The sequence below is a fragment of the Hyperolius riggenbachi genome, chromosome 4 (assembly GCF_040937935.1).
Source record: "Hyperolius riggenbachi isolate aHypRig1 chromosome 4, aHypRig1.pri, whole genome shotgun sequence".
Lineage (NCBI taxonomy): Eukaryota > Metazoa > Chordata > Amphibia > Anura > Hyperoliidae > Hyperolius > Hyperolius riggenbachi.
The window spans coordinates 407,661,565-407,685,900 of NC_090649.1; the positions used below are offsets into that span (position 1 = coordinate 407,661,565).

The 24,336-nt window shown below is 38.6% G+C and overlaps 1 protein-coding gene across 2 annotated transcripts in view; it reads right to left on the minus strand.

Moving 5' to 3' along the window:
• The window catches only part of MEIS1 (Meis homeobox 1), a 224,730-nt gene that overhangs the window by 194,745 nt on the left and 5,649 nt on the right, over positions 1-24,336 (minus strand). For both annotated transcript variants that reach the window (XM_068232322.1, XM_068232323.1), the window contains exons 4-6: positions 24,210-24,260; positions 23,391-23,441; positions 21,335-21,481 (exon numbers count right to left, since the gene is read on the minus strand). In XM_068232322.1, coding sequence (XP_068088423.1) covers positions 21,335-21,481; positions 23,391-23,441; positions 24,210-24,260 — 249 coding nt within the window. The remainder of the gene's footprint in view (positions 1-21,334; positions 21,482-23,390; positions 23,442-24,209; positions 24,261-24,336) is intronic.

Genomic DNA, 24,336 nt, shown 5'->3' on the forward strand with positions numbered 1-24,336 from the left:
GCTCATGGTCTTTTTAATTCTCTTTTTAAGGTCAGTGAATAATAAGCAGCTTTAAAACACTGTAAATACATTGTAAAATGCATAAAAATCCACCTAAATGCATATAGGACTCGCTCTTAAAGGGAAGGTTCAAGCAAAATAAAAAAATGAGTTTCACTTACCTGGGGCTTCTACCAGCCCCATACAGCCATCCTGTGCCCTCGTAGTCACTCACTGCTGCTCCAGTCCCCCACTGGCAGCTTGCCGACTTTGGAGGTCGGCGGGACGCATTGCGTACATTTTTACGCATTCACACTAGTGCAGGAACATTGACACATACATTTTTACGCGTTACTGGTTCAATGCGTCAATGTTCCTGCACTAGCGGGAATGCGTAAAAATGTACGCAATGCGTCCAGCCGACCTCCGAGGTCGGCAAGCTGCCAGCGGGGGACCAGAGGATCCATGAGTGACTACGAGGGCACAGGATGGCTGCATGGGGCTGGTAGAAGCCCCATGTAAGTGAAACTCATTTTTTTTATTTTGCTTGGACATTCCCTTTAAGGGCATATCTCTAAATAGACATTGCCCTCAATGAGCGTACATGAAAAATCATGTGATCAGTTTGATCAGGTGACTGATTTGTAAGTACATTTCTGAATGACTGGTTTTGATCATGTTATCATGTATCACATCCACAGTGTAGGCAAAAGGAGATCACAGGATCACAATCACCCAATCAGAAACACATCAGTCACGTGATCAATTTAGTCACATGGTTCTTTTGAATATTTGCATAGAACAAAGTGATCATATTTATTTGCTCTGATCATACCAAGTGATAACTTAGAAGCAGGGGGCCAACTGCACAGGATTGTCAAGACATTAAGGCCAAGCCAAGCGATTTGCATCTGGAGGTGTGAAGGGAGGAGCACTAAGGCTACTTTCACACCACATTTCATAATGCCGCAGAACTCTCCTCCACTGCAACTTGTTGCGAGGGAAATGTAAGTCCATGGAGACTTACACATTATGGTGATGAAAATGGTGACGAAATCGAAAAAAGCCAGCTGCAAACTCAGCAGGAGCCTATAGGCATAGATGTCCTGACACCCTAGAATTCGCCCTCCATGAATCTACAAACCCCCACCGAACCACACCGCAAGTATGCTGACTGTCCCAGCTGTCTACCTTACTTTCCCTGCCCGTTATAGGTAGCTACAGGTGTCCCTTAGTATTAGGTAGCTAGAAGTACCCTCAATATTAAGTAGCTACAGGTGCACCCATAGGGAAGGAGGAAGGGGGGTGCTCAGGGAGGGGAGAGAGCCGCCTTTCCATCATCAGGCGCCTGTAGGCACGTGCCTACAGTGCCTTATGTTAAATCCGGCCCTGCATATTACGCAGCAATGCAAGTCATTGGGATGCAGTAAGTGTGCACGAACTATAGCGGTAGCGGCATGCATGATGGTAATCAGTGACATACTTCCTGTCCAGCAAAGGGTCAATAGTTCATTGATTTTAGCTCTGACATACTTCAATGAACAGTTGGCTGATGGTGTAATGGTTAAGGGCTCTGCCTCTGACACAGGAGACCAGGGTTCGAATCTCGGCTGTGCCTGTTCAGTAAGCCAGCACTAATTCAGTAGGAGACCTTTGGGAAGTCTCCCTTACACTGCTACTGCCAATAGAGCGCGCCCTAGTGGCTGCTGCTCTGCTCTGGCGCTTTGAGTCCGCAAGGAGAAAAGCGCAATATAAATGTTATTTGTCTTGTCTTGTCTTGTGCCATTAGGGCCTGTACACACTGAAAAACGCAAGCAAAATCGCAAGCGCATGCGTTTTCAAAATCACAAGTGCATGTAGTTTTAAAAACGCATCGTATGCGCTTTTGCCTGCGTTTTTGATGCGTTTGCGTTTTTCTTGTAATTGCTGATTGGCTAAAGAATCCTTTGGTTTTTTTCTAGTTTACATTTCAACAGGAATCAGAAAATTGCAGTCTTCTGGGATACGGACTTCTGGAAAACGCAGGCAAAAAACGCAAGCGCATGCGTTTTTAATGCGTTTTTCAAGCGCTGCGCTTAAAAAAGCGCAGCAGGCACTGCGATTGCGTTTTTCTAAAAACGCATCGCACCAGTGTGTACAAGTTATCACGATTTTCATTATTTTTCAAAAGACCATGCGATTTTAAAAACGCAGCAGTGTGTACAGGCCCTTAAGCATAGACGATTAAAAAGTAAAAGCTTAAAAAGTAGAATTAAAAGAGAATAAAACTGGGACATCTAAAAAGTCATTTTTAGGAGGAGGACGGATACAATTGTTTAATTCATCAGTTTATTTTCACCTCAGTATTCCTTAAAGAATCTGTATTTTTTTACTTTCATACCTTGAAGCCCGTCATAATTACATGTTCTCTGCCATACAGCAATTTGTTTCAGTATTGTCCTTCACATTTTTAAAATAAGTCAAGCTGCTAAGAAATATTTATAAATACTCAGTAGACATTACTAAGATCTATTATCAGCTTTCAGTCTATCAGCCATTTTCCTGACACTAAAGTTAAATAACGTTGAATAATAGTAATATTTTTTTTACGGAAAGTCTCATAGCTTGTTCAGTTTCCATCATTTTCCGGCTAGTCCCTATAGGAATTTGGCTGAGTGCCTATTTTTTTCTCTTCTTCTCTAGAAATGCTTCTGTATGTAGACTTGGCATAGGTTTGATAATTATATGATCATCTGCACAGACTCATAAATATTCATATTTGTCAAACAGATTTCCTTTCAATATTAAGGCGTATAGAAGTATTAAAATGGCAAATTGATTATGGATGGATTAGGGAATCATTTTACTAGTGTTTGGTTTAGTGCCAGTCTGATGAACTTTGTTTGGAACAACCGATTAACTTGGAAAATGACAAGACAAAGATCATTTATATTGCGCTTTTCTCCTGGCGGACTCAAAGCACTTGAGCTGCAGCCACTAGAGTGCGCTAGCCAAGGACTCCTTACTGACTAGGTGCTGGCTTACTGAACAGAAAGAGCCAAGATTCAAACCCAGGTCGCCTGTGTCAGAGGCAGAGCCCTTAACCAGTACACTACCCAGCCACCAGAGTTTTATTTGAGCCTGTAGAAATTCTACAGAAAACTTTATGTGTCAAAAGGAGGAATGTGACTTTTTGGCTTGTCTCTTCTAGGATTCTGTTTACAGCATTTCTTCCAGCACTAGAGGGCGCTGTTGAAAGACAGAATTTGCTCAGATAGCTCCATAAAAAGCAGAAGTTCACCTTCTTAGAATAGAAGGTATTTGCAATTATTCAGGTTGAAGTGAGCATATGATGTATCCCAAAATGCATCACTGCTGAATATGCAAATCATCCCTTTGTTGTCCCTGGTAGCTAAATGCACCTCCAGAACCTCTGAAATGCAATGATGTTAATTAGCTTGTTAATTACAAATCCTAACGAATCCAACATGCATACAGCCTGTTTTGGATTGGTTGATCCTCATCATGGCATGGCATGGATTAATATGGCTCTATGGGGTAGGACTTGAAACACCCAGAGTTACAGATTACCCAGCAAGTTCATGTTGTGTAAGGGGCTGAAAGGGATCAAAAAAGCCCCTTACTAAAATGCCATGTAAAGAAGGCAACATTCTGTTTTACATAGCATTTTAGTCACAATAGTTTTTATTGAAAAAAAAATTTCAGCATACAAGTTATGTAAGTATCTAATGGCATAGTGTGCAATATGTGTATAACAAATAAACAATATATACAAAAAATTTTTTCCCACATTAACATATAAATTTTCACTATAAAAATAAACTCGGTCGTATAGCTAGCTTATTATTAAGTTAAATGTCACTTTGAAATAAAGTTGCAGCTTATAATCATGGTGTAGAATAAAAAGAAACACTTAATAATACTGTGTGGATTGTAAATCCGCTTAAATCTGCAGTGAATCTGCATAAAGGTACAGAATCCGCATCCAGATGCGTAAATTCAATGCTACCCTGCTGAATTCCGCGTTAGAATTTAAAAAGCTTCAAAATCGTGCAAAAACGCGCAAAGAGACGCGCGGAAGACGCCAATCGGTGCGAAAACGCGCTATAAACGCGTTCAACGCACCCAGGCGTGTGACCTATCTGTAAATGTGGAAAAGCACCAATATTCATATAAAAATGATGGGAAATTTCACTAAGATATAAAAACTATGATAACAAGTAGCAAATAAACAATATATAAAAAAAGTTTCCCACATTAACATATAAATTTTCATTATAAAAATAAAACTCAGTCATATAACTAGCTTCTTATTAAGTTAAATGTAACTTTGAGATGGTGTAGAATAAAAAAGAGACACTCAATAGTACTCTATAGATTGTAAATCCGCTTAAATCTGCATAAAATCCGCATAAAGGTGCAGAATCCGCATCCCGATGCGTAAATGCAATGCTACCATGCGGAATTCCGCGTTAGAATTTAAAGAGCCTCAAAATCGTGCAAAATGCGCAAAAACGCGCAAACGCACAGAAAACGCGTGAAAAACGCGCAAGCGCACAGAAACGCGTGAAAAACGCCAACAGGTGCGAAAACGTGCTAGAAACGCGTTCAACGCACCCAGGCGTGTGACCTATCTATAAATGTGGAAAAGCACCAATATTCACATAAAAATGATGGGAAATTTCACTAAAATATAGAATATAATACCAGATCTCCTAGGAGTGTGTAAGGGGCTAAAAAGGAAGGACCAGAAAGTCCTCTTTCTACATAGCATTTTAGAAAGAGGACTTTCTGGTCCTTCTTTTTAGCCCCTTACACACTCCTAGGAGATCTGGTTCACCATGAGCTTGCTGGGTAATCTATTGCTCCATAAAAAAGGAAAGTCTTCCATGGCTCCAAAACCGACCTCTACTGCTGGCCTTGGATAGTTAGTATACAGGAAGACATGTTGTAAACAAATACCAGAGAGCTACAGGCTACTTGTTGGAAATCTCACTTCTCCTCTCAACACCATACTCCACAGGAAGAAAAAAAAAAACCTAACGCACTTACTATTAAATGTACATAATTGTCAAAAGGTATCTGTTGACAAGAAAAGAGTATATGGACTGTAACTTATCACATTAACCAAAATTATCCAGATTACTGTTTTAATGTAATATGAAACTCACTTTGGATGCACTAACTGAATCCAGTGTTCCGGCACAAATTGTGACAGTTGCTAGTAGTGATATGAATCTGCTTATTACAATTAAGTTTTTTTGTTTTTTGTTTTTTTAACCTTTTTTTTCCAAGTTTGAGTTTGTGATTTAATAAGAAATACTGTTCTTGAATTTCTAATTACTTTAATTATAAAATAAAACAAGGAAAAAATATGTTTTACATCAACCTGTTTTTTAAAACTATGGTTTATAAAACTATGGTAATACTTCACGTTACACTTTTGCTTATTATTAACTTTGCGTTCTACCAAAACATCAGTAACAGTCTCTTCTTTACTTGAGAACTATTACTATTAGTTTACATGGAGTAAAAATAACTTTTGCTATAGGTACGGCAGAGTTTGAGCTCAGAAAGCCCACTGCTCCATGAACTTATAGTTTACATTTGAGTTTTATGTGTTTGCTACAACCATTGTGTATATATCTCTTTCTCATCATTTATCTTTCACTGTCATCTATAAACTGTAGCTAGCTTCACTGTTTTTCCACTGTGGGAAAATGTACTCCTCTAAACAGAAGCTGGTGTATTAAAGATAATGACTAAGAAATAAGCCTGTATGTGTGACTCAGAAATATGACATCAAAAGAGGACTATTTTACCACCTTCTTATTTGCTGGAGAAGCTTAAGCCAGCATCAAATACACATTAAGACTTTGGGGTGCCTTATCCTGGACAGTGAAGAACATGTGGACATCAACTTTGTGCGTTCCATTTCTTATTCATTAGAGTATGGAATTTTTATTATTACAGACCAATATTAAACTCTTGGCTTTGATCAATGTCATCCGCTGTTATTAAAAGAGGCAAATGCTGGTCAGAGCTTTCAACATGTGATATTGAGGGTAGTCTACATTTAACAGAACCTTCAGAAATCTACAAAAGTTGCAGATCGACTAAAGACAACACCAAAATATATTAATACTTGTTCACACTTGGACGATTTTGTGCAGTAAACCACATTCACTTTACTTGAGTAGAAACTATTTTCACATCTTTGCAGCCAGTTCACATACATGTGCCATAAATATGCACAAAAGTACAGTAAAAATTGCTTGCAACAAGTGCTTTATAAATGCATGTTTCTTAAGGTACATGGAGAAAAAAAGCTGTTTGGATTATATTATAGAGCAAAAATTAAAAACACAGTAGATATATTGTAGGTAGTTGTTCACATGGTTGTCTAAACTCTCAGCAACCCACTCGAAGTTAGAAAAAAAAAAAAAAAAAGTGTGACAATTATACAAGTTCAACATTCAGCTTTATTAATAAAAGCTATTATTGTTATTGTTGTTGCTGTTCTTGTTATTAAATATGTTAAATTGTCTTTCTGCTTCAACCCAAAGCCAGCTATGAATTTCCAAAACTCTCTGTAAACTCATCAAATGCCACTTAGTTTACAACTATTGCAGCTCTGTTTGGAGTACAGTTAGCCATGAGACTGCCCAGAAAGTTATTAGCTGCATGGGGTAGTAGAATTTATGAATTTTTTTTGGTTTGGTTTTTTTTGCACTAATGCACTGATTGGGGGAAAACTTTGACAGTTTGTTAGAATTACTGTGAAATGACGATGTTTTAAATCCACATAAATGTTAAGTAATCAAGAAGAAAATATGTGATTATTTATTTAAATCTATCCATCTGAAATGAATGCAATAGTTTTTTTTTTTCTCAACAAAGTGCAACTTCCCTTTATATACATAATGATGGTTACTGGGCTGTAAAAAGGAAAACAAGGATAAATTAACATTTATGCATTAAAAGACTTTAATACCTGTCCCTGTACTACAATTTACAGACATGAAAAAGTTGGAATGTGAAATGTAATCTAACTGCCACTGTATAACATGGACCCCTGATTATATTTTATATTATTGCATTGTGGAAATGTGAAGAACTTCTTTGCGCTGCGAAGGGCCCAACCAGCAGTTTCTACATTATGCTTCAATATTTTATAAGTCTCTATCACACATCCTATCGACTGCTATTTATTTCAGTGTTCTAATTATGCAGAAATTCCACAGCAGCAATGTGCAGAAACAACAGTGTTACGGCCCATCCACAACTAAGCACTTGCATGCAAACATTTAAAATGCATGTTAAGATTATGAAGCACTTGTAAGTGGGATAAACACAAGTTTAAATGCACTGAGAAGAAAATTCTTCTAACACTTGGATCTCAACTGGCCCAAGAAGAAAAAGAAATGTAGGTAATGAAAACCACTGCTTGCCAGTCAATTAACAGCTAAGCTAGTTAGTCAGTGTCTAGGGAAACTTATTGACTAAATGTATTTCCCTTTTTAAGCCAGGGGGATCTGCATGTTAGAACAATTAACTTTTTAATACTAACTTAAGGCTTAAGTTGACACTATTGATAAGTTAAATAGACTAGTCATTAGAGTTCAAAAACTATTCTAATGAAAACCTTTTCAATTTTAAGGCACCCTCATTTGATATTATATTGTCTGATCATTGATCGGGGTAGATCATTCTTTATTGATGACGGGAGCTAAGATGGAGCAGGCAGGAGCATTATGTGATCAGCAGCTACTTAACTCTGTACTGTGAAATGTAGTACAATGCTAGCAGCAGAGGGATCAATATTAGATAAGATTCCTGCTAGTATATTAGTGATTTTATTTGGGTGGTACAATATGGTTATGCAGATGAGCAATCAATAATAGGCAGATATCAACCGTTTAGATGAGCTAAAGCTACATACAGACACTTATTCAATTCAGTTTTTCTCCTAGGAGATACTTTTTCTCATCTTCTGTTTAAAATACATTTTCAACACTCTGCAGTTGAAAAAGTATCAAAGTATTTTCTGGTGGCTTAAAAGGCATTTTATTGATAAGGTGTGGAAATGTGACCTAGGAGAAAACGTAGGAAAAAAAGTGAATTGAATAAAGGGGCCCATACACCTAACAATTTTCTCGCCGATATACAGCAGATTTAATCACTGTGATCGAATCTGCTGTGAAATCGTTGTGCAAACGACGACAGAACAATCGATTTCCGTCCGAAATCAATTGTTCCCGTCGATCCGTCCGTGCGGCGTTTCAAATGCCTGACGACCGACGCTAGCGGCAATACATTACCTGTTCTGGCCGGCGCAACTCCCCCGGTCTCCACTGTCTTTTTCTCCACACTGGGCTCTGGGTCCGGCTGGCTTCACTGAACTCCCTGTCCCGGCAGGAAGTTTGAACAGTTGAGCGCCCTCTACTGTTCCCCGGCAGGAAGTTCAGTGAAGCCAAGCCAGACGGACCCAGAGACCAGCACAGAGAAGAAGACAGTGGAGACCGGGGGAGTCGCGCCGGCCGGAGCAGGTAATGTACGCAGGGGGGCGGCGGCAGCACCACCACAGATTGTAATCGGTTTCATGCTGAAATCAATTCACAATGTGTTTGCAGTAAAGGCAGCCATACGATCCCTCTCTGATCAGATTCGATCAGAGAGGGATCTATCTGTCGGTCGATCTGATGGCAAATCAACCAGTGTATGGCTACCTTAAGGGAGACAAATTTTTGATGCCAAAAAGATCTTTAGAGATTATTCTTGGTTGCAATGTGATAAAGAGCCCTGTACCAACCCATTGCTCAGATCCTGACAAATCACTGTGTTCACATGATGGTACACATGATTCAATTTCCCCTCTAATCGATGAGTAATCACAGGACAGGAAGTTGTATCGTGTGCACATGTCTAAACTGCTCCTGATTGACAACAAATATATTTTCTGATGATAACTTAAATAAATCAATCCTGTCATCAATTGGAAACAATTCGGATATGTTGGAAATAATCATCCGATCCCATCATTATGGAGCGGACAAGTAGGTGGGGCCCTTCGACTTGGACTTCAGAGAAAGTTTCTACAATTGAAACAATGGCTGGGGGACAGTGATCTGTCCTACTGGTAAGAGGAGACCAGCTTTGTTGAGCAGAAACCTCTACATACGTATCTCATACAAGGAGAACTATTTAAAGCTTATAATAAATCAGGTTTATTCCATATAAAAAAAGGTATTCCCAAAAGAGGCAAAATTATTCATTTTTGTTTGAATAATGGCAAAGTTTGATATTAAATAAAATGTGTTTATTATATCTGTTTGGTCTACCAATACGTAATAGGAGTATAGTGGACAATCATGGGCGCGCGACCAGACATGCATGGATTTTTGGTTCAGATGATTGGGAATGATTGCTCAAGAAAAAGCTAAAGTATATATATGCAGCATTGTAATGAATCTCCATCTTAACCCTATTAGATCAACACACAGCCATGTGAGTGTATACAAATGATGAAAGGGCTCTTAAAGCGGAATATAACCCTGCATTTCAACTTTGCTCTAAAACATTATTTACAACATATTATATGCAACCAGCATTTTTTTTTACTAGACCAGCATTGGAAGGGTTAAACACAGAGGTTTAAAGTTCTGTGGAGAGATATGCAGAAGTTCAGATAGATACATTTATCTAAATAGAATGTAACAAGTGATAAATGTTACACACTCTTTGGCTATCCTCCAGCTCCTTCTCAGTCAGAGAGAGTGAGTCACATGCCACACTTAGATACATTTATGTAAACAAAATGTATCTATGTCAGCTTCAGATGCGTCTGCAGTTCTGTCCAGGAACTTTAAAGCTCTGTGTAACCCTTCCAATGCTGGTCTAGTAAAAAAAATGCTGGTTGCATATAATATACCGTAAATAATGTTTTAGAGCAAAGTTGAAATGCAGGGTTATATTCCGCTTTAAAGAGGCTTTAAAGTAAGTGTGACAAAACTTTTAAAAGTAAGTTTGACAAAATAACTCAGATAAATATCACACCACCTTGAGGCCAAATATACCACAAATATAGCAATCCAATGTATACTACACAATTTTTAGTTTAATCTATACATGAGACAGCACTTGTGAATGTGGTATTTCACTAGTAACATTCTTCCCATGAGTCTGACAGTACAACACAAATGTGTCCCTGGAATCAGCCAGCCATGTTGAAAAATTTTGGAGCTCTAGCTCCATGGAGCGTCCTTTCAGCTTTAAGGAAAAATGTGAGACATTCAGTCTAAAAGTGCCAAAAGCGCTTCATACTCAGTAAATGAAAGTTTAAAAGCAATTTTGTAACTCCTCCTTTATTTGGTTTTACCCCATTAAATCTGTGATGTCATCAAGGCTATAAGAGCATTGCATATAGCACTCATTATTTGTGGCAAATGCATGCCCAGTATATTTGCGATCGTACTCAGAAGTACACACCTAGCTGCTCACTCCGTTCCTCCAATGAACTTCGCCTGACCGCCCCCCCGCATCACCCAGTCCCATGCACGCCTCCAGGACTTCTCAAGAGCTGCTCCAACACTATGGAGCTCCCTACCTCCACCCATTAGGGCAGCCCCCTCCTTCAACATCTTCAAGAAGGCCCTCAAAGCTCACCTTTTCACTCTGGCCTACCACCCCTCACAAGTGCTCCAAACCCACAGCTGAACTTTGGACCCTTACCTTTCGGGTCCCTACCTCTCCCTCTAGATTGTAAGCCTTTGGGCAGGGCCCTCCTCCTTCCATTACTGTGCACCCATGCTATGCATTTGAGTGAACCAAACTTGCCTAATCTCCATGCTCCCCTCCCGTGACTAAGCATTACCTTGTACTCATACAGTGCTGCATGATCTGGTTTTTCTCGTATTCCTGTATTGTCATATTGCTGTATGTTACCCCTAAATATTGTCTGTAACCTAAACTAATGTCCAGCGTTGCATAATATGTTGGCGCTTTATTAATGCAATAAATAAATAATAAATAAATATATATTTTAGGGACTGATACAACTATGCCATAAGGTTGAAGTTGTGAGAACAATTCAAAGAAAGATGATATTTAAAGTTAAACTCTAGCCAAAACATGTATTTTAATTTTAGAGACTGTAGAAACAGATTAGAAATTCATATGACTTTTATTGCTGTCTGTTTCCTCTGTGGAAATAGTTTTTTTTTCACTTCCTGTTCTAGTGACTAGTCATGATAGGAAAGGTGTGAGAAATCTCTCAGAAAAAAGAAAAAAGTGCAGCAAAGGGAAAAAGTAAATTTTTGTAGACTAAGGCAAAACCTAGAACATCTGTCAAATTTTGACTACTGTTCCTATCATACTGCCCTGGTTAAAACCAGGGACGACATTAAAGTTATGAATATCACTGGGATGTTTGGTCAATTCCTTCCTGTGGAAAAAGGTGAAATAGAAGGCATTGTACCCCTTTCAAATTCTATCAAAAACTTAACAACCAACACATAAAACCCACTGGCTTAATATGTGTTGCCCCACAAAAGAGCTGTGATCTATTAAGGCATGGACTCCAAAAGACCTCTGAAGGTACCCTATGATATCTGGCACCAACATTTTAGCAGCATTTCCTTTACATCTTGGACGTTGGGAACAGAAGGCCCTCATGGAGCAGACTTGTTCCTCCAGCACATCCCAAAGATGCCCAGTAAAACTGAGTTCTGGAGAGTTTGGAGGTCAATGAAAACATGAATCATCAGACCATGCTACCTTCTTCCAGTGCTCCAAATATGGAACACCTCTGGGTTTTTTTTTACTTGCTACCTAGGCTTGATGAGCCTATGATCTATTCTTTGCCATTCTTTACTATTATGCTACCGTAGGTTTTCTGTGGGATTGGATGAGGCAAGCAAGGCTTTGCTCCCCACACTTTTTGGTAAGTGCTAACCACTGCAAACCAGGATCAACAAGACCTGCCATTAAAGAGGTGCTTCGATCTAGTCTTCGCAAGTTGGTTCCTGTCAAAGTCACATAAATCTTGAAAGTTTCCTATGTTTCCTGCTTCCAATAGATCACCTTCAAGAAGTGACTGTTTGCCTTCTGACAAATACATGTCGCACATTCTTGCCATAGCATCAGGATAATTAGTGTCAGTTATTTTATTGTCTCCTGTCCATGGTTTTAATGTTGTGGCTGATCAACGTATAACTTACAACTGCTAGATCAACCTGAAACTGTGATCAGAATAATAGTGTGACTACAAAAATTTTGCTCTTCTGCAGAGAGCCGTAGACTCCTTGGCTGTCTATAGTTTGGAAAAATTACCAAGTTTTTGGAAGTCTATACATCATACACTTGGATGCTTGCTTTTACTCCTGCCATTTTACCCTGCTTTTTCCTTTGTCCTCTAAATGCTCCACTACTGAGTTTCCAAGTATTACTTAACTATCTAAAATATGAACCTGTATCTTTGATTTGCTCTCTGTATATCAGCCTGAACAGTGCTCTCTGTAATCAATTTTATTCCTGTCTATGCCTAGATAAGACCCAGCATGCAGATAGCCAATCACAGATATAGGAATCAGATCACAGATATATAAGTAATGCTAATGCTGGGTACACACGATGCGTTTTTTTGGAGGTTTTCCGTCCAATTGATTTCTGAGTAGATTTTTCGATCGATTTCTGATTCGATTTTGTTACCTTTTCTTTTCTGTTTCCATTCACTTCTATGAGAAATCGTTCAGAAAAACGATTGAAAATAAGATCAGACATGTCGGAAATTATCTATATAACCATCTATCTAACACAAAATTGTATGGTGTGTACCTAGCAAGACATACAGTGGTGTGGAGGTTATATTACAGAGTTATGCTGGGAATACACGGTTCGTTTCTGAGCCATTTAGGTGGCTCGAAAGATATTTTCCTACACATCCGATCTCTCGCCCAATCATTTTGCCGTTCGATTCTGCATTGAGGACAATGCAAAAAGATAAGAAAAATATGAGCGGAAGATAAGAGAATCGCCTGCAGAATCAAGCGGGATTTGATCGAGCCGGAGAATCCAGCAGCAAAATCGAGTGGTGCATGCCCAGCATTAGAGCTGGGGAACTCTGCAGCAGCTATAGCACTCCTGGATGTGATCTACAGATTACTGGTGATAGTGATGCAGAGCTAGGTCATCCACAAGGCAATTCTAGGCAATTGGATAGGGCCTGGAGTGAGTCTAGAGGCCTAATGGATGCTATCCCCCACCAAATGTAACTAAAAAAGCCAAGTGACTATCAGCGGTGGGCAAAAACAGTTATCTATGGCCCCATTTCATCTTAATCCTTTTCTATGGTAAAGAGGCAGCTACAAAAACTGCAACATTCCCATATATGAAGAATTCTGCTGGTAATGGGGAAAGTTTCAGTTTTTCTCAGGAGAGCAAAATCAGTAATGAATTAGAATTATAAAATGTATCAGGAGGCTATGTGGGTTGTGCATTTATCCTTCAATCTCTGAGCAGAGATTGTCAAGGCAAAGAAAGTTAGATGATTCAAAAATTGTCCTTAGCCTATGGTAGGGACATTAGCCTATGACCATGGTAGGGATTAGAGCTCTCTTAGGGACAGTTAGTGACAAGACTATGTGCGCTGTACAATGGGAAGTTTTCATGGAATGGAGTTAACGCACCAAAACAGGCTAGTAAGAAAATGGGTAATACAATAACGGGTAAATTCAGTTTTACAGTGTGCTGAAATTTTAATGTTTGCTGTGAAAGTGTAACATTAGCTAAATGAGTTAGTCTTGGACAGCATGTGAAAGGTTTAAAAGCTCTGTTGGGCCTTAATTGTTGTGCGTGCCTCAGTTACAATGTATTCACACTGCATCAGTTGCATTATAGAATTATTCTGCATGTCATCTCACTGCCTATAAAGTGGACCTGTTCACATCTCTGTGTTGTAACGGATCACATTTATCTAATGCGTTACATGCAGGTTTTGAATTAGCAAAAGCTCGGTATACAGAGGCGCCAGAGTACAGTAAAACGTTTTAAAAACCGTTTAAAAGCAGAGGGGGATGTTAGGGTGGACTTACCTCCCTCTTACAAAAAAGAAAACTCACTCGAGTCTCGATAAAACAGAATTGACAAATAATTTATTCAACTCCACAAATGCAACGCGTTTCGCGGGCGTGACCCCGCTTCCTCAGGCAAAAATGGGAGCACAACTCAGTGGGTCAAGCAGTAGGTTTGAGCGCCTCTGTTAACAAAATGTATTTTAAAGAGAGCACAATTTATTATCCTCCTCCTTGCCTATAAGACGTCCTTTTCACATTGTTTTATTTTCTGATTCCGAAGCCCAAGTATATATTACATAAAAGTTGAATCCCTAGACTCCTTCCCTACATGCCTGTCCCTTTCTTTACCCAAAGAAATACATTTGTAATGCTGAATCAAGAAGATGTTGGATTGCTATCCTAATTATCAAGGAGCTAACTAAGCAAAGTAGATCAGATCCAAAGGCTAGAAATAGAAAAAGAAACAGTGGGAAGAAAGAAATGCCAATTGATGTGTAACTCCTTACTTCAAGCTTACAAAAAAATGATTGTCACTGGAGTAAAGCTGGAATGTACAACTGTAACTAACAGGGAGTAAAAACGAATGAGAAGGGTGACTCTGACCGAATGCTTATTTTGTTAAAATCACAAAGTGCCACTGCCTGAACTGGGGGCACCATAGACCACAGACCAACTTTTTGTTTTGAATCTCTAAAACTTTTTTTTAATAGCTCTTTCTACAGACATTTAGTCTGACAAAGACATACACATAAACTTTCTACTTTCAGTCTCAGTCAACTTTAGAAACCCTTGTTATACGTACATCAGCTAATTTATGTGCCTAAGAGTATGCTCAGTCACCTCTTCAAGCGTTAGGGATTGGCTGGCTGTCTTTGCATCAATCATTTGCATCAGCCCTCAAAATGGTCATTTTCATAGTGGCTAGACATAGTGGCTTACTGCAGCCATAACTGCATCACCAAATATTGCAGAGATCGTGGCTTATATTTCCACAACTGATTACAACTCTGACTTATTGTACAAAAAGAAACCAGAGACCTGTACCAGAGAGCTTGTGAAATATGGTGCTAGGGTTCCTCCTGGGGTAGGGGAATTGTGCTGTGAGGTCAACTGCTGGACAGGAAACACTAGATTACTGTGATGAAGGACAGACTCTCCTGCCTGGTAAAAGCCCCACTCCTCCTAAAACTTTGCTACAAAACAAGCTAAACAGGCAACTAGCCACTCCAGCTCACATAACATCTGAAGGGTATCTGTGTTTTTCAACAAGTAGACAGTAGAAAGAGTTAGAACTGGCTCTGCAACATTCACAAGAAAGTGCTGAGGTTTTTTCCCCCCTTTAAGTGTACAATAAACTTTTTTTTCCGAAGGTAGGGCTTGTGTTGTGTTTATCTTGTTCTGATTCACTTCAAACTCTCCCTGATTCTATATACTATATATTTTATAACAGATTTATGATAATGACCGGTTAGATGTTCTCATTCCACACTCAGCAGACAATTAGACAATGACTTGCGGCAGTAAATGACATTTCCAAATAAGACTGTGCAATTATGATAATTCATTACGGTCCATACAAGTAAGTCAAAGCCTTTCTATGTAAAGTTAAGTTACCCACAGCAATCGGTCGGCGTTGGTCTTAAGGTTTCAGGTGCCCAGGTTTCATATGGTGCCTTCCATTTGGACCAAACCATTCAGAAACTGCTACCTGGCTTCTGATTGGTTATTGCAGGCAATGAAAAGCTTTAATTTGGCAAATCACATCCCAATGAGTGAGAAATGTTTTAATAATTGCTGACGCAATACAGGAAAATTGGAGAAACAGCAAGAGGCTCGAGCAGGTTGGTGCCATTTTTAGATAAGAAATTTGTATTTATATTGGGCAAAAGAAGGCATCATGCAACTTTTAGAGGGAAACCGATGCCCCCCTTTTAAAGGACAGTTCTGCAACCAATTAACGTCACCTTTTACTCTTCTAACTACGATAGCTGGAACTTTGTGACAATTTTTTTTAAGCAATCCAGGCAATACTATCCTTGTTTAGCAAAGTAACACAAAACCACATAATGAGGTGTAAAGTACAGTAAACCACAGCTGGCAATCGGTTTACATTATACTGCAGTCAGATCAATAAAAAAGAAAAAATAGATTCTTATTGATGGTTGCTATGGACTACTTAACCTTCCATATACAGTTATTTGCAGAATAAGCATGACATTGCCAAACATAACGTAAACAGCAGACATGGAACATTTACATCAAAGCCTCACTGTCGCAATTTGCTTAAATAATGCGATGGATCACATTAACATTATGAGCATTTCAGCTGTGTGCTGGCTAGACAATTACAAAGCTCTGTATCGGAGATGATGATAAACTCATGCAAGAAATTAATTATCTACCATGCTGACTAGCTATAAGCGTGAGATGTCAAAGCAAGAATACAGAACGTAAACTTTCCTAATTCTTGCCCTTACTTTGTATATTCCTCAGATATTCTTGGGGCCTTCAACAAGTACTTCAACGTGGTGCTAATTCTCAAAACTGCTAATCCTCCAAACCAGTAGAATTTTCTGATGTTTCTAATTGATGCTTAAAATATGTTATGTCCATGCTTGGTAGGTCGCCTTCTCAAGAAAATAATGATTTCTTGGGAAAATGGGGTATAAATCTTCATTTTGGAGGCAATTAAAGCGTTGATTTCATTTGTGCCCCTAAGCTATTCTTGTAATTTGCTTAAATAGCTTTATGTGCCCAGCACTCCAGAGCTTTAAGAAACTCAATTTCTAGCTAGACTTGTTGGATTGCAATTTTTTTCTTTAAACTCGGCAGCTATAGCCCGTGCCTCACTTCACGTTCCCTAGGATACGAAGCTGTGTGTACGACGAGGGTGACGCGAGCAAGGCCTGATCAATCCTACGCATCACCTCTTCACATATGGAGGTTGCGGACAAGATGATAGCTTACCTGAGATACAGTAAAACAGTAACCAGAAACATGCATCTCATATGTGTGTGTGTGTGTGTGTGTGTGTATATATATATATATATATATATATATATATATATATATATATATATATATATATATATATACACACACATTTTTAACTACTTCATTATACTTTTACTTTATAACTATTTTTGTCCTACTCTTAAAGCATTTCACAGCACGCCCATGATTCTGTGTCATTAAATCTAGCCTTGGAACTACGAAAAATAACATCTGATCAGGCTTCCAATTAAACAACACAGTTAACCCTATGGATCCCAGGTTGGCCTGGAGCTCTGGGATTTAAGTTGCTGTAGTGTAATCTGCCTAAAAGGGATGAGGACGATGTAAACCATTGTGTCTGGCATTGCCTTGTATACCCAACATAGAATTCCCAGGAGCCCTTCTGATTACACCCTAAATGCTATCTGCAAGACATTAATCATGCCTATTTTTAAACTATGACTGACATGGAACCGGGTTTTGCAAAAGAATCACTAGAATTCTTACTTTTGGAGGATTGGAGGTTTGAAACAAACAACAACAAAAAAGTACCACTTACAAACAGGATACACAATTAGTACATTCTTCATATAACATTTTGCATCCAGATTATTTACAAACAACAAGAACTTTTTAAAAACCATAAACGAGAATACGCTATCAAGCAGTGGTACTCATGAGAATTGCGTGTGGGAAAGAAACTGAACACAGTTAACTTTTTCAAAGAAGATTAGACATTTTTAGCAAATATGTACAACACTATTATTTGTGTGTACAAGCTGTTTAACCTTCATACTGCCAGTATTATCACTGTCAGAAAGAATCCCCGTGACACTCAAATGCCATACATCCAACATTACTGGTAATCTGACGCTACTTTCATTTGGGTCAAGACACAACCCTAATCAATTAACTCTTGCTTAAATCTTGACACATTATTTTGCAAACAATACAACTTTGTCATAATGATAACAATATCCAAACACTTTATCCAAAACAACACACACATGTCCCATACTTAGAAAAAGAGGCCTTTATTATATTCCTAACAATCACCATTAATAACAAAGAGCTACAATTAGTAATAAACTCCAGAACCTGTAGTTTTGTTATGAGAACCCACTTAATTAAATCAGTCAGAAAAAAACATTTAATTCAGTCACAAAAATATTTTTTTTGCAGACTTGACTACCAAAACTCTTCTACTAAGATCTCTGTTTAGAAAAATGCTATTTATTTAATTAGTTAATTTAATTGAAATCCTGGGAATTTTCAAACTTTTGTATATCTGTATGTAACAGCCAAATTAAGTTTGTGGGAAGTTTCGAATTTTTAAAACCCTCCATTAAACTGCCTGGCAGGCTGGAATGAATACACAAAAGGACAGTGACATTTTAGTAAATCACCCTTTAAATAAAATAAAAGATGCAAAACAATAGTCTGGGAGCAGAGCTCCCAGAACCATTTAAAGTGTGACATACATAGAGGGCTTCAGACTATAAAACACAATTATATGAAAAAGTATTCCCAACAAAATACACATATGGTTACAGATTTAAACAGAGATTCCATATTTGCACACCTTTATGGCTTAGATGGAAGCTTATGCTAGGCCAGAAAAATAATCCATTTTAGTTAAAAAGTATGAATTAACTATTTATTTGTTGAGCAGGCCTTTTCTATTCTGCCAGCACTGAAGTCATGCATATTGTCACAAGAAAAAGTATGTAAAAAATCTCAGGCTGTGTCTAAGAGACCATTGATACATACACTACACAATACATACATAGACATAGGACTATGGTAGGGACTAGATTGTGAGCCCCTCTGAGGGACAGGTAAGTGACAAGGGAACATACTCTGTACAGCGCTGCGGAATATGTCGGTGCTATATAAATACTAAATAATAATAATAATTAAGCATTTGCGTCCATCATAAATTCACTGAGATTTCACAAACCGAAAAACAAAAAAATCACATTTCCACTATAGTTACTCTATATTTTCCTGAAGCCTGTCCAGGGGGTACTACAACAAATGAAATAATGAATTATACATACAAAGTGTGCAGTTCACTGCTCTATATTAAATGACAAAAATCTGTCGCAAAGGTGGAGTAACCCTTAAAGGCTTGCATGCGAAATATATAAACCAACCCAGCCAATCTGTGGCCTTGGCTCAAACATTCAACTAGAAAAGAGATTTTATATATTTATTTATTTTTACCTATACAATAACCTGCCTGTTTCCAGCAGCGCTAATGTCAAAATTGATTTTTCATGAATTATCAATACACAAAATGACGTATCAATCTCTCATAAGCAACTCCTGTGTATTTTAAATAACCAAATAATTCCACAGCATTGTTTACAGAGGTAGAACTTAAATTACCAATGCAACGTCACCTAAGAGCCAGTCAGTCTATGTGCTAGAGTTAGTCTAGGGCCTGGATTGTGAGCCCCTCTGAGGGACAGTTAGTGACAAGACAATATATACTCTGTTCAGTGCTACTTAATATGTCAGCGCTGTATAAATACTTAAATAAATAATAAATAAATATGCACATAACTGGGCCCTTCAGAGAGCAACTTTTACCTTTTAAGGTATATTCATCACAATATTACAAAATAAGAAAACAATAAATCACTTTTTTATACAATCCTCGGTTTCTACATAAAGTCATTTAAAAATATTTAGGATCATCTAAAACACATTCACACAAAATAAAAGATAATTTTGTAATAAATGCACAAAGGTCAAAGAGCGAAGCCAACGTTTACAAAAGGGTACTGCAAAGAGGAGTACCTATTAATAAAGTTAAAGACCAACCGCCTACAAATATCCATAATAGAGTTCACAAAATCACAAATACATAAAAGTGCTTGTTAGATTCGACAGAGGTATCCTAAAGAACTTAAGGCAGGTTTGGAAACTGTGACGTAAAATACTAGCTTGCCTATATGATTTTGATCTTGAGCACAGCAACAAATGTAGTGGCTTCCCTACCCCCCCTGAGGCAAGCGTCACACCATTTTGTATGGCTCCCCTGAGCAGCAGATAATTCACATACAAGCCATTCAATAAGACAGAGGAAGAGAGAAGAGGATGCCCCAACTGCAACCTCCTCGTCACCCCCTTACAATATCACTTACACAGACATATATGTGATAATAAAGCACTAGGACACTGCCTGGCACTGTGAGAGCCTCTGCTGCCTCCTCTCTCCCCCATGTGCAGGGGAGGGAAGGGAAAGAGGCGCGCTTTCTGCAAGCAGCCTGTGCACAAAGCAATGTGCAGTGAGCTCTGAATGCGCCTGGCCAAGGGAAACTGACAAGACAGGCTAATGAACCGTACAGACAGCCAGAACATAGCCCGGCCTTTGCTTCATTTCAGCCCTTCGCCATGTTATTTAGCAGACCACCAAGACTGGAAGACATTATACATATTCCTGCTCACATAATACACAGCAGAGCCCACTTAACTCACTGCAGCAACAACTCTATAATTACTAACTCCATCTATGCTGAGATAGCCTAACTAGTACCACTGGAAAATCAGGCAAACAGAGTAGCCACCCAAAATTGCAAGCTCAATAGGGGGCTTCTAGACTTAGCTTTGCTGCCAGATCAAATTCTCAGAACACAGATTAAAGGGAATGAATTGTGTTTTTTATTATTTTATTTTTGATGTATTTACATGTTAGTCTAGTATAGTACATTTTTTATTTATTTTTTTCTACATCAGAAAAATATGATATATCTCAAAAGAAGATATGATGTTTGTTCAGAGCTCCACCTGCTGGCTTGACTTGGAAGCTTTATAAGCGCAAGGAAGAGCTGATTTTGCAGCTGTGTTATACAGACAGTCACAGCTCCATAGAAAACCTCAGGGCCTAGTTATCAGTGACCAAGTCCAAAGACTTAGCTTTTGTTACTACAACAGTAAAGTTACCATGTCTTCTGCTACAGTAACAACTTTCCCAGTGAACCAGCAGATGGAGCTAAACCCTGAACTGTTTATTTAAACCATAAACTGATTTAAAATAACTAATAATATATTTTGGGGGCTAAACACACAAAATTTTTTTTTTAAAAACACGAATCATTCCCTTTAGTTAAACCAAAGTAGAAACGTTCTAAAAATCTTCATCTTAATGCAAATGTATCTAATACAAGGCTTTTAATCAAATGCAAATAATAAAGAAGAGCAAACAGAACAGTATGCATGGCAATAAGCTGTGGAAGGGGTGGCTATGGATCAATAGGAATCTACAGATCTGCTTAGCTTACCTGATCTGTGAGGTTGGCCGATCTGGTCATGTCTTCGGTGTCTGACTTGGATCCACCGTCTCGATCCTCTATCACCAGGTCGATAGGCATTTTTCCTTTCAAGCAGCTAATATACCGATGACAGAAGTTGTCACACAGTTCATGTACCTGCCCCGACCACCAGAGAATAAGGGGAGAGAAAGACACACAAATACATAAGCAAGAACTCACAGATGACACCATAATCAGCCATAGACAAATAAAATTGACAAGAACAATCAAGATCTCTTGATAGTGCTTGATGTGCTGAAAATAGGGAGAAGTGGCTGCAATTATACCCTTGAAAGACCCCAGCCCAATCACAAATTAATACCAACTATCATCCCCCCCCCCCCCCCCCCCTTCATTTCTGCTAAAATAGAGATATCCTCGAAAATTGACACTGACAAGATGATTCACAGGCTACAACAAATTCAACACCCGTGTTAAATTCATCTGCTCCCGAGGCTGTGACCACGAGAGAGGTGACCTGCATGGGTGACATTTAAAGTAAACTATTTAATTTCATCTAGTTATATCATCAGAGGGGCCTTTGAGGGTCTGCTTAAGGCAAATCGAAGGAGAGAGGGAGAGAGAGAGGGAGAAAAACACGGCCAGACGACAGTTTAACATGCTGACAATCAGGAAGCTTGCTTTCAATATCGAAGCCTTGATAATAATGCAATAATGCAAGCCTCGACACCAAACATTACAGAAGCAAACAAACAGAGAGAGATAAAACCGGAGTCACGCGACCAGATATGATCTATCACAGCAGCAAACATTTTCAGTTATGCAGAGCTTAGAGTCTAGGTAAAGGTGGCCAACTAGCCATAGATAGCCAATCGACCTCAATCAGAATCAATCGGTTTGAACAAATCTGTCTGATGTCTGGTGTGTACCTTGTATTATTCTAAGAACAACTCATTCTAACAACAAGACGAATCAAAGAAGGACATTTTCAGCCACCGGATTATATTAGATAATATTGACTGATCTATATGTTCCTAAACAAGACAAGGCCAGGCAGAATGGGGGGGGGGAGAGTAGGGCCGTTTAGACAGAATTTTTGCACAACTCCTCTCACAATCTGAGAGCTCTGTTTGGTGACTGAAAATCAATGAGGAAATCACCAATTTATCGACAGTATTGGCCTTTGGCTGAATCACACAAGGCATGTTTAGTACATAGCCACACCAACCAATCCCCCCACATGCTCACCAGCCAGCCAGGCCCTGCTACGACACAGTTCTCTATAACTTATATGCACCCTTATCGTCTCTGACAGATCAAACAGGAAACAAGATCCGACAGTGTGTGGCCAGCCTAAATTCAGTAGGCTTTACGGCGCTTAAAATATTTAAACCACGGCAGAAATTGAGTAAATAAAAATGCAAACAGTAAAAAAAAAAAATTTGATACATATAAATAAATAAATAAAGTCTCCAAGACTCGCATGCAACTTTTATGGCTGGCATCAAACTGCAATACCCTTTATTGCTCGAATGCAAAACAGCCTCTAAAATCACATTATGATCTCTCTCTCCCTCTCTCTCTCTCTCTCCCTTCAGCCTTCAGGAATAGTCCCCGAATGGAGAAGCTGATAAAACCAGCTTTGCTTTGTCTCTGTAAAAAAAAAAAAAAAAATCTTCACAACAATAACTAGCCTGAATCTCACCCTTCCACTTTTAAGTTTTATTCCATTTTTTATGCCTATAAAACACATCTCCTACTCTAAAGTGTTCAGACTCCTAAAAGGGTATAAAAAAAGGCAAAGAAATATTTTGTGTAGCAGAAGAGAGAGAGAGAGAGAGAAAGAGGGGAGAATGTACGATGCCAGGGAGGGATATTAGGAGGAACACAAGGCCTGGGCGTTTGTGATCCTGGTTTTAGGAGCTGAAATCGCAATTAAACTGAGAAGAGCAATGCACGTCGTGATTGGTCTTGACACTAATTACACACAACCAGAAATAAAGACATTTTATGCAAATTCCCTGTTAGCTGGGGCTTGTTATTCCGCCTCTACAATGTGCATTACCTTCTCTAACTCCAGCAGATGAAACCTTAGTACTTGGATGGCTTGGATCATCTGCAAAAAAACAAATGAAAGTCATAAAATAGGGCCAAACAGGCATAACTACAACTTCCCTCCTGCATAAAAAACGTGCAACACAACAATAGCAGAGATATAGGAATCAGAGGTGTGGTCTCTTGTTATATATATATATATATATATATATATATATATATATATATATATATATATATATATATATATATATATATATATATACAGTTTGGAGATCAAAATCAAAACTTTTTGGAACAATGTAAATTTGACCCTCCTGGTGGGAGAGTATAGATGATAGGAGGTAGACTCATGTCCAAAAACAACATAAAACAGGCTTGTTCAATGTCAGGGAGGCTCAAATATAAATCTGCAGCAATAGGGTTGGATTGCTGACTACCCCCCTTTTTTATTTTTATGCCTTCCCATTTAAATCCCAAAATAGTGGGGGGCTTTTGATGTGTTTTCAATCTGTTTGTCTACAACTCTGGGGGGAAGTGGTAGCAGAAAAAAAAAGAGAAAGAGAGAGAGAAACGCTGGGACCTGACAAGCCTAAATAAACCAAGAAGCTGATTATTGCAGTCACTTAGTGGGTGTCATAAAACAGAGACCATCTCATTTACTAAGCAGGGGCTGGTGGAGCTCCCTTCTGATCACTGTGTAATTTACTTAGACCAAATTGTTACACTGTATTACTTGTAATTAAGAGCCCAGTGCAAAAGAAGCAGAAGAGAAAGGAGGGAAGTGAAGGGAACAAAATATATAGCTATAGGTTTTGTGGCTTCTTACCAAATTGTCCAATTCCGGGTTTGAGGAAAACAAGGGTTTTTCTGCCCGAATCTGAAGCCAAATAGTAAAAACAAACACAATTTGAAACCCAAAGGGCATATATAAAAAAAGGCAACAGCTATAACAT